The 12270-nt window shown below is 29.8% G+C and overlaps 1 protein-coding gene across 1 annotated transcript; it reads left to right on the forward strand.

Moving 5' to 3' along the window:
• The first annotated feature begins 6799 nt into the window (after window positions 1–6799).
• LOC145053122 (uncharacterized) lies at window positions 6800–11105 on the forward strand. Its single transcript, XM_079001112.1, has 10 exons — window positions 6800–7040; window positions 8126–8516; window positions 8619–8837; window positions 8930–9022; window positions 9419–9541; window positions 9644–10006; window positions 10079–10189; window positions 10331–10429; window positions 10501–10758; window positions 10861–11105. The coding sequence occupies exons 3-10, from the start codon at window positions 8658–8660 to the stop codon at window positions 10987–10989; spliced, it is 1356 nt and encodes a 451-aa protein (XP_078857238.1). The 5' UTR covers window positions 6800–7040; window positions 8126–8516; window positions 8619–8657; the 3' UTR covers window positions 10990–11105.
• The last annotated feature ends 1165 nt before the right edge of the window (window positions 11106–12270 follow it).

Here is a 12270-nt window from a genome sequence, read left to right on the forward strand (position 1 = left end):
GATATATGGAAAAACTTTGTGATGGTTTTTATTAGAGACAATAGATTATTATATGGTCACATGAAACAAATGTTTATGTGGCTGTATCATGGAGCAGATATTGACATTTGAATGCAATGTAACTAAAAGGTAATATATGGCTACATTAATTATTTGTGTGTCCATACGATAGCGTTTATTACACACTGATTAAGAGCAACCAAACAAGTAACTATAAGTGTTTTATGGTCATGTTTAGTTTATTATGTGTGTCTAAAAATAAACATTTGTCATGATAAAAGAAAAAAATGTATAAGTATAAGTATGGTACAGTCACACAGTTAAACATGTTATGTGTGACTAAAAGGTATATCATATTCATGAAAAAATAAAATATTTGTAACTATAAGTAATTTATTGTTACTTTTTACAATTTGATGTATGTATAAAAGTAAAAGATAGTCATCATAAAAGAAAAAAAAATGATTGTAAGTATTTAACGGTTACTGATTAAATTATTAGGTGTGTAAAAGCAAAAAAAAAAAAAAAAGACTATGATTAAATATAAAATGTGTGACTATGAGTATTTTATTGTCAATTTTTAGAACACATAGTCATAATTTAATCTCTTATGTGTGTTTAATAGTTAATAATAGTCTTGATAAAAGAAAAAAATATATATGACTATTATTATTTTGTGGACATTTATTGATTTCATATATATAGGTGATTATAAGTAAAAAATATTAATAATCATAAGAAAACATGTGACCTTTAGTATTCTACGGCCATGTTTTAAGGAAAAAAACAAGGACTATAAGTATTATATGCTTAAGGTTTAATGAAAAAAGAACCTTGAACTACAAGTGTTGTATGGTTATGGTTTAATTTTTACGTGCGACTAAAAGTAAACAATCGTCGTGAAAAAAGAAGAAACATATGACTATTAGTATTTCATGATTACTGTTTAATTCTTATGTGTGTCGAAAAGTGAATATTTTGTTATGATAACATAAAAAAAAACATGTGACCATAAGTATTTTTTGTCACTAATACTCAATTAGTTTTTGAAATTTGACATGATCTCCTATGAAAGTTTCTTCTATGGCTTTAATCATATCTACTGTATCTTTGACATCTGTTGGAATTCCTATTGTGAAGCTCATGGATTCATCGACATATGTTGTGTTCATTGAGTAGTTGTCTTTAAACGAAACATTTCTTGGTTGGTCCTCTTCTTCTCCATGCTTAATCCATTTTGTATAGTTTTGATCAATTCCATATCTGAATAAGGTAGTGTTTGTTTTTTGTCTGCAGATCTGCGTGGTCTCTTTTGTCTGCGCAGACATTAGCCTTCGCAGACTGTTTGTTTTTTTGAAGACTGCAGACATAAAAATGTATGCGCGCCCTCTTCTTAGCGCAGTTGTGGACCATAGTCTTCTAACATCTTCAAACATCTTCTAGCCTTAAAAAACATATATATCTTAATTTTTTTCAAGTTTTTTTAAATTTATATTTTTTTCCGACTTTATTAATGATACACAATTTGAAAAAAAATTACAAAACTTAAAAAAAAACGTTCGACGATACAAATATGATATTTTTGACAAATTTATAAATAAGATTTATTACAATAACAGTCGTTGAAGTTGTTTATATAAATATGAAAAAAATCATAATATATTCTTATATTTTTTTGCCAAATTTTGTAAAACATTATTTACTACAATATCGTCAATTTTTAGAGAAAAATATTTATGGTACATTTTTAATGGATTTAATTGAAAAAATCGAAGTTTATTTCCATTCATTTATATATCAAATTCTTTGATCACTAATTATAATGTTTGGTTCTAACTTTGCAACCAAAGTTGTTGGTTTTTATCAAATATATACGTTAATTTATAACATTTTTATTTTTATTTTTTATATAATAATACATAAAAATTGATCTAGATTCGTTAATTATTTATAACAAAGTCATAAAAATATTAAAAAATCATTTTGAAGTTTAAAAAAATCAGTTTATTTAGATTTCAGTTTATTTTAGTAGCCCGCAGATGTTAAAAAAACAAAAAGTCTTCTTTTTTCAGATTGCAGACGTTTGGTCCACCTCTTCTACTGCAAAGGTCTATAGATGTGGTCCGCAGACAGCAAACATTTTGCCTCAGAAAAAACAAACATCACCTAAGTGATGATCTACTTCTGACACATGAAGACTTAAGTGGTTTACACAATTAATACACGGACATGGAATTTTTATTTTTATTTTGGAATCTAGTGGGTCCATATTCATTGAGATCTTCAAATTGCGGACTGCATAATCCAAAAATGTTGCAACTCCATCGATGTAAGGCTTTTTGTGTCTATCATTTCCCATCCAAGACTTGTCCATCTTTTTGTAAGGATCTGTTGTAAAAGATATTCATCCCATCATGTAAAATTTGATACGACATTGAACATTCAGTATGGTATGAAAAGTAAAATCACTACAAATTGGACTACATTAAAATAGGAGCAATTTGTTGGATAATTCAAAAAATATGGGTCAATATTAGTCTAGTGTTCCTCCCCTGTTCGTTATTTTGTCCACTATGAAATTTCCATTCTTCAAGTAAAATGACATCGCAGAAACAAATTTAACATAAAAGATTACTATTAGTGTTTTCAAGAAGTGCATCATCCTAGAAACCATTATGATAATTATTCAGCCAAATAAATATTGTAAACCGTATTTCTACAGAAAATTACTCAGAATAATAACTAAATTGAAGTGTGGTGGATTATGAACTGTGAATTGATCAAAGAGATCACCTAGATGTTTCACAGAAATGAGATCAAAGGAAGGAATTTAATTACCTGCACAGACACTGCTCTTTGGATGTTTCTTGACCAACTTTGTGGTGTTGGACGAGACTACCCCTGGCTCCTAATCACTTCCAACCTTACTAAGAATTTCGTTTTGCAGGTGCGAAGTGGTCATGTATCATAACTGAAATAAACAAATTAAAAAAATCATCAAACGCCTTATGTGCATAGGATTTAACATGGTAAACTTCTTCAATTGACTAGTTCTTGAATAATAACACTTTAAAACAGTACAAAATGTGGATCAAATTAAAACCATTGACTGACATTTATACAAATTGAAGGAATCATGTGACAACGTTTCTAATTAAAATTTGATATCAATAAAGTGAGGTCACAGGAAGAAATTCAATTACCTGAAAACCCATCGCTTCTTAGATGTTTCTTGACCAACTCTTAGGGGTAGGCTGTTTATTTGCGATCAGTAACTTGCTGGAAGGTAACTAGGTAACGTCAAAGGCAGGAGGAAATATTGAAATGTAAAAATTGGTATTAGTCGATTAAGTCCAAAAGCAATTTTATTATTTATCCCATTTTACATATATGAAATCCATTACGTTTTTATTGAGCCTCAATATCAACTGAATTATTTATACCAATCTACGTATATGAAATCCATTATTGATTTTCACATTTTTGGACAATATTGCGCTGCACAATGTTTTTATGGTGAAAAAAATCATTTTTTTACAGTTTTAGTCAATATCGGACCTTTCAAACTGTTTTATAGCAAAAAATTAAGAATTTTCACATTTTTGTACCATATTGCCCCTGCAGTGTTTTTGTAATAAAATAAGTTTAATTTTTAAAGTTTTGGTTATTACCGGATTCTGCAAACTGTTTTTATAGCAAAAAATTATGGATTTTCACAATTTTGGACCGTATTGCCCCTGTAGTGTTTTTATAATAAAAAAATTTTAATTTTTACAGTTTTGGTTAATACCGGAACCTGCAAACTTTTTTTTTATTGCAAAAAATTATGGATTTTCACAATTTTTGACCATATTGCCCCTGCAGAGTTTTTATAATAAAAAAATTAATTTTTACAATTTTGGTTAATACCGGAACCTGCAAACTGTTTTTATAGCAAAAAATTATGGATTTTCACAATTTTGGACCATATTGCAAAATATAATCATCCTTTTGATTATACATAACAAACATTAATTTCAATAACAAGTAATTGGTTGCTATTGGATTACTACAAATAATCATTTAAAGCTAATGGATTGTGTATTTAGGGCATACGGGATTATGACATACAACTTAAGGCTAATGACTTTTTTTTGGGCCATTTAGGCTTATGGTTATTTGATTACTACAGATAATCATTGAAAGCTAATAACTTGTGTCTTTAGAGCATATGTGATTATGACAAACAACTTAAGGCTAACGACTTTTTTTTGGCGCAAAGCTAACTAAATCATCTAAAAGACAAAATTTTAACTTCACTCTTAGGTTATTGGTTTACTTACTGTTTGATTGTGATAAGCCACCAATACAAGCACCTAAATTGATTGTTGCTTAAACCTTTATTTGAGTGATGTTTAATGTAAGGATGTTTCTATAAGCAATAAAGAGGGTAAGTGTATAGTCATTATGGAGTAAAAATACAAATAAATTGTTTATATCATCCAAAATACTAACCTAAAGTTATATTTGTATAACTTAGTGTTTTTTTTTTTTTTTGAATTTCGTAAAATAACTTTTATTATAACAAGAAATAGCAACATAATTTTATAGATTTTCTTATTATAGCATCCTTCGTTTTATTTTTTATATAAAAATGCAGAACAATGTTGAGTGCAATAAAAAAAACAGGGGTTATAAGTTTAGTGCCTTAAATAAAACTAAACTATATTTAACCAAACATGTCACATTAAAGACATAATGAGTTTTATATTTAACCAAAAATATAAATGAATTTTAATTTTTACTTCAAATTGACAACTTATTTTAAATACTTAACCTAAAAATATTATATTTTTTTAAGCAGAAACAACAACATACTCCTAATATTGCCAAAAAACTACATTTTTTTAATCCCAAAAAATGTAGTTTTATTTTTAACCCTAAACAACCAACAACCAGCCTCCCACCTGCGTAACAACATTAATCGTTTTTAGAAACTAATTTCCGAAATAAATTACTCGCATTTGATTATTTTTAGAAACTAATAGACCCAAGTCTATAGGAACGTCTTAATCCATAAGTTCATGAACTTGGAGCCTTTGCATGGGTCAAAAGAACCCAAACCTCACTTTAGCATGATACTTTCACCAAATGGGCCTACGCACTTGCATGGTTAATCCACAATCATCAAGATACTAACTTTATGGACTATGGACCTCATAAACATCAACAAAAACAACTCCTAACCCATGGAGTAGAAGAAAACCACTAGATCTCATCATAAGACTAAGAAGGGACCAAAACTCCATAAAGATTGGATTTAATCATACAAGGAGCAAGTTCCAATCTTTATACCTCAATGAAGCTGGAAATGATGTGTGAAATATGGATCTATAAATTCTCCTTTGATCAAGGCTCCTTCTTCCAAACTATTTTTCTTCAAATCTCACCAACACACACTAAAAACACACACAAGAGGGTCAAATCTCTTCAAGAGGGTCTAGGGTTTCGAAATGGGACTCAAAGGGCTATGGAGGCTGAGAAATGAGAGGATAGAGGTTCACAATGTTGTTTAAACAGGGTCAAAACCCTAAATTTTAGGGTTTGTCCCCTGCGTGCATACAACCCGCGTATGAGAAGTACACCCAACATACTACAAGTTTTCCAAAATGGCAAAACTGCCCCCTAGGGACCAAATCTACAAGGTATTTACATACCAAGGGTCAAAATGAAAAATACATTGAATTGGGTGTTACAGTTGTGATTCAACCATAGTCTTTCATATTAAAGTCACAAAAACTGTCCAGCATAGCATGACACTAAGTGCCCTACACTTCACATACATAGCAAGGGGTTATCCTAGTCAGATAACATACTCGTACTCTAATAATACCTCTACCTTACCATACAAAGGATATACGATGTCACATGTGGTATAGTAAGAAGACCCACCTGGATAGTAGAACCTAATAATCACATCTACACCCTCACTCCTTGTACCGAGTATAATAACAAACACTCTGTCATAAAACAAAGGTCACACTTCAAAAAACAACCCAACTCCTTCCAGTATTACCAAAGGCCAACCGGTCAAAAGTCAACGGTCAACAAAGTTAATAGACATCGTGGTGAACTCTTGGCCACTCCGTGGCCAAGTTAGGACAAAAATCGCGATGCAGAGCAACACCACATTGTGGGCCTTATACCATACCGACGTTAGATTCGACCAAAATTGAAATTTAGTTTGGTTTACGACTAAACGATCAGAATTCATATTTATTATATGTTAGGAATGAACATTTGGACCCACCGAACTGACCCTATAGCATACCGACATCAGATTCGACCAAGATTTTAATCCATGGTTCAGTTCCCAATTCTTCATTTCTCATTCGACCGGTTCGAGATGAATGAATATATAAATAAACAATTTTTAAAATTAAAAAAAAAATTACATTTTTTGAAGTATAGCTTCATGTTTGCAGCGGAGGATCAGTGTGTGAAAGTTGATCTTGAACCTTCATTAGGGAAGTTCTCGTTCAAAAAAAAATTACATGATTTTTTGTCAAATTAATAAATTATATTTATAATGATATATACTAGGAGTTTAATAAGCAGAAGATATCAATTGCAATTTCTATGGACTTACTTGAAAATTTTAATTACTTAAGGGAATGAAGTATATATTGTACAATAATAATAATAATAATAATAATAATAATAATAATAATAACAATAATAAATAATCAGCCAACATATTTTTTGGATATCCCGCCATGGAAATTGTATAGCCCGCCACAAATTTTGAGATACAGTCAAAACCACACAATACGTTTTCACTCCTTAATTACCCCTCCCATTCTACTTCACCGCATCAACCGACGATTTGACCACCGTACTGTTACATCAAACCCTTCTCTTGTTATTTAACCGACGACTCTACCTCATCGTCCCAACTACCACTCGATCGCCAAAATCATTGCTAGGGTTCGTTTAGACGACTCCACATCTTTACTGGTTCTCTGTTTACCACTGATAAACGTTTTCTACTGTTGAATTTTGTAAGTTTTATATGTTGGTTTTTGATTTGATTTTATTTTGTTTCATTATTATACCTTTGATGAAATGGGTTATTGACTTTTGACAATTTTACTACAGAGGTGTATTTAAGGTTTTTCATTACAAAATAATTGGTGCAAAATTGAACCTGTAGTTGGTGTTAGTCATATTTGCAAAACAATCATGTATCATTGCTCAATCATATCATTGGTAATAAACATTTATTACAACCCATATATCTAGTAAGTAACATTAGATGAAATGATTTATGTACAGTCAATATGTCTATGTTGTTTGTTTATGTTACCATTATTGCTTTTCAATTATTTTTAGGAAATATTAGTCAACATATTAATAGAAAATGTACATATTTGAGGCAATAAGAAGCAAGGGTGGTTAATTGTATAACATAATGTAATTTTGGATGTAAGTCTTGTTAGTACCGGAACCTGCAAACTGTTTTTATTGCAAAATATTCTAGAATTTCACAATTTTGGACCATATTGCCCCTGCAGTGTTTTTATAATAAAAAAAATTTAATTTTTACAGTTTTGGTTAATACCGGATCCTGGAAACTGTTTTTACAGCAAAAAATTATGACCATATTGCCCCTGCAGTATTTTTATAATAAAAAAATTTAATTTTACAGTTTTGGTTAATACCGGAACCTGCAAACTGTTTTTATTGCAAAATATTATGGAATTTCACAATTTTGGACCATATTGCCCCTGCAGTGTTTTTATAATAAAAAAAATTTAATTTTTACAGTTTTCGTTAATACCGGATCCTGGAAACTGTTTTTATAGCAAAAAATTATGACCATATTGCCCATGCAGTGTTTTCATATTAAAAAATTTTAATTTTTACAGTTTTGGTTAATACCGGAACCTACAAACTGTTTTTATTGCAAAATATTATGGAATTTCACAATTTTGGACCATATTGCCCCTGCAGTGTGCTTGTTGCACACCAATTGTTTGATGAAAAGCCTAAATCAAAAATTTATATTAAATATCATTGCATGGTATCTTATTCCTTAATGACATACTAATATACCTTGTATGTTATTTTTTCATGTTTAATTAAGCATTATGGAAGGAGAAAACACATTGATTGAAGATGTACCTATATTGGAAATGGAGGAGGAGGACCAATATGATGGATCTGATCTAGATGATTCAGAACATGAAGACAAATCTGATTACACTTCCAGTGATTCCGATAGCAACACAGAGACTACAAATAAAACAAGGAAGAGGGGATTGACTTGATTGCCAAAGTTACGGACCGAACATACAAATTCTGGTGGAAGAAAAAAACGTGTAAAGTTTGATGAATTTGGAAGGTTTGCGGGGAAGTATAGATCACAACTACCTAGTTATCTGGGAGACCTAGTACGGGAAAGGGTAGGAGTTAGTGTTTTCAACTGGAAGAAGGTAACACAAGAAGTCAAGGAAAAACTATAGGAAGAGATAACGGTAAATAATATTTTTTTTATATGTAGCCCATATGTTATTTTTTTCTCCAATGCAATTTCATTCATGATTCAATGCCTAACATATTAGTTATTTGTATTTTAGCGTTTTTATGAAATTGAAGATAGTCGAAGAAAATATATAATGAATCGTCTTGGTATTCTTCTACGAAATTTTAGAAGAAAATTGTACGCAGAGTACATAAAGCCCAACTTAGGGAATACCACCAAGCTTAAAAGAATTCCTAAACGATATCGTACAATAATCCTTAGCCAAGATCATTGGGACAAGTTCGTCGAACACACACAGTCTGAACAATTCAAGGTTAAATTCCTTTTTTTTTCATTATCATTTTTATTTTATAGTTTCTGAAAATAAAAAATACTTATAAGATCCGTGAATTTATTTTTTGGAAGGATAAGTCGACAAAGACGATAGAAGCGCGTTCTAAGTCAAATTATAATCACCGGATAGGACGGGGAGAATATACGGCTTTAAGAGAGAAATTGGTAAGTTCTATATTTTATTCAATTATGTGTGTCTATATGTGTTTGTTAGTCAAAACTGTGAAAGTGGAACTACCAATTAGAGCATTATACTTTCAAGTTTTGAAGTACATTCTTTACTAAAAAGTGAATTTAATATGCCACCACTGTTGGAGTAATTAAAAACTAGGACAATTTTAATGCGAGGGGTATTTTGGGAAAAGTTTCATTATTTGAAGTCTTGGTATTTTTTTAAGTTTTGTTTTTCCATCGGATGTATTTAACTATGTTTCCTTCATGTTTAGTATAAATAGGAGTAATATATATATATATATATATATATATATATATATATATATATATATATATATATATATATATATATCGTGACTTTTACGAGTTGACAACTATGATTACTAGGTAAATAATAAAGTACTTGCCAAATATGAATTACCACCCCGGTCATTAATGTGGTGTAAAGGACGTGAAAACAAAGCATGTGAAATAGAAGATGCTAATGTAAAACTCATGGCAGAAAAACTAGTAAGTTATTGAAACTTTCTCATTGGTTATTTGATTACTATAATAAATTTGACTTGTTAAATAAATATTGACGATGTTATTTTGATATCTTTTTGTGTACAGATGAAACATGAAAAACAAATTAAAGATGGAGATGTGAAGCTTGATCCTGGGATGCATGCCATGTCATTAGTCTTTGGCAAGGATATTGGTGGATTCTTAAAAGGGGTTGGCACAGGTGTGACTGCTAGTAGATATTTCAATATTTCTAGAACCAAAGGATCTTCAAAAGAACAAATTGCGGACCTAAAGTTTGAACTACATAATGAGAGACTTGAGCTTAAGAAAAAAGATGAAGAACTTAAAGCGTTGTCAAGAAAGGTGAGAGAACAAGATAAAACACTAAAGCTAGTTTTAGCTCATCTTGAATCACAAGGAACAATGATACCAAATCTAACATCTCATCCGAATCAGTCTCCAACACAAGTAAGTGAATTGTTATTGTTTTTGCAAAATGCATTTTTTGCATAAATTGACCCTTTTCCTTCAATTTTGTAGGTCTTTTCAGTGGACAAGAATGTTGAATCTCATGGTACTCCTGTTACTAATACTATCATAGAGAAATCACCTATCACAGATAAAGCATTGACAAATGAACCAGTTACACGAGTAAGTAATTATTTGATAAGTTCATTGATTTTAATATTTTTTTGTAGTACTTTGTAAGTAATTATTTGAAAAATTCATTGATTTTAATATTTTTTGTAGTATTTTCTGATTTCCATATATTATTGAATTATTGTTTTCTAGGTAATGACAAAAACCGGCAAAATAATTGTTGCATCTAAGAGTGTGACTACAAATTCACATCCAAAAACAAAAGATACTCATTCACCAAAACTCCCACAAGTATGTATTTTAAAATGCAAATATAAATATGTGTTTATTCTTTTTTATCTAAATATGTGCAATCATTGTAGACAATGAAGATGATGAAGTGCATTCTACAATATCCAGATAACAGAAGCAACGTTGCTTATGGTACAGTTTACATCTCTTCAGAAAGACAAGCCATTCAAGGAGTTCCATTTCAAGACAACTGCTATAAAGTATCAATTGATGAAGTGATAAAGGGAGCTGCATTTTTACCTTATCAAAACGGTGATATCAAAACAGTTGAGGAGGCACATAAAACTTTTGTTGCATGGCCAAAATACCTTGTCAAATGTAACAAAAAGGTTTGTTTCTTCTATTAACTACTTTATGCATTAAATTTTTTTCCTTTGGAAATTAGTTTTTTAAATTATTAGTTATTCAAGCTTGGTTCAATGTTGCTACAGATACCACGAATCAGATCAACTCAAGATGATGAATGTAAAAGCTCCAAGAAGCAAAAAAAAAGTTTTATAACGAGATATAGCATTGGCAAGCATACAATGAGCACTTTCAACAAGACTAAACAAATCTAGTTTTTGGTTTATGCCTTTTTTCCTTTCTTTAGCATATTTAAGTAAACTTGTTTTGATTACAAGGACTTTTACCTTTTAACTAGGGAAATTATATATGAGAATTTTCATTTGCATTATTATTAATATTGATCTTTTTTTGTCGTTTCACATTGTCCATTTATGGTTACATTTATTTAACATTGTTTTTTATTCCATGTGTCTGTAATAATTTTACCATCATGTTTTATTATGTTTTTTTCACTAAAATGTATATAATTGTTACTTTACAAAAAAAAAATGTGTCGTGTGACTAAAGGGTTAACAATAGTCATGATAGAAACTCAATATGTGTCTACAAGTGTTTTACAGTCACTTTTAATTAAAAATATGTGACTAAAAGTAAAAGAAATACAACATTGAAAATTTTTGTGTCTCGGAAAAGATACACATGTCACTCTATTTAATAATCATGTGACTATAAGTAATATCACAATAGGGTAAATGTAGTCACAGTCAATGAATTTGAGTGTTGATACAACACTAATGGTTATGTTTGTATTGGTTCGCGATATCTAAATTATGATCAATAGCCACATTGAAAACTATAGGTGTGTCTAAAGGATAACAAATGTTATGGTTATGAAAAATTTGTGTGGCTAAACACTAAACAATAAGGACAATAAACATTAGTTGTGTATCTACAATGATTTTATAGTCATGCTTCAAATTAATATACATGACTAAAAACTAAATAGTATTGTCAATGTAGATAAATGTGTGTCAAAATCTTAACATATGTCACTTATTTCTACATTCATGTGACTGTATGTTCTATAATAGTCATAGTTATAAAAACATTATGTAAGTATACGACATTTACAAGTATGGTTTAAGTATGTATAAGTGACTATAATAAAAACAATAGTCAGACTCTGCAATTTTTTAATGTCTAAATGATATAACCGGTCATACTTAAAACAAATTGTTATGTTCATAAGATGAATATTAGCCACTGTTATATATACTTTTGTGTCTATAAATCAATTACAATCATGTTTAATTGATATTCTATGTAGAAAACATATAAAATAGCCACACTTACAACTTTTTATATGTTTGAATCATAACAATGGTCATGATAAATTATACATATGTGGCTGAAAGTTATTGAATGAACATAGTTAAAAAAAATAGTATGTGTCTTTAAAATACTTTTGGTCATTGAAATTATAAATTTATGTGACCATTTTGGGAACATGGTCATGATTTATTTTATTATGAGCGTGTCTAAAAGATTGTTAA

This window comes from Lactuca serriola, chromosome 5, assembly GCF_051521515.1.
Source record: "Lactuca serriola cultivar US96UC23 chromosome 5, Lser_US96UC23_V15, whole genome shotgun sequence".
Classification (NCBI taxonomy): Eukaryota; Viridiplantae; Streptophyta; class Magnoliopsida; order Asterales; family Asteraceae; genus Lactuca; species Lactuca serriola.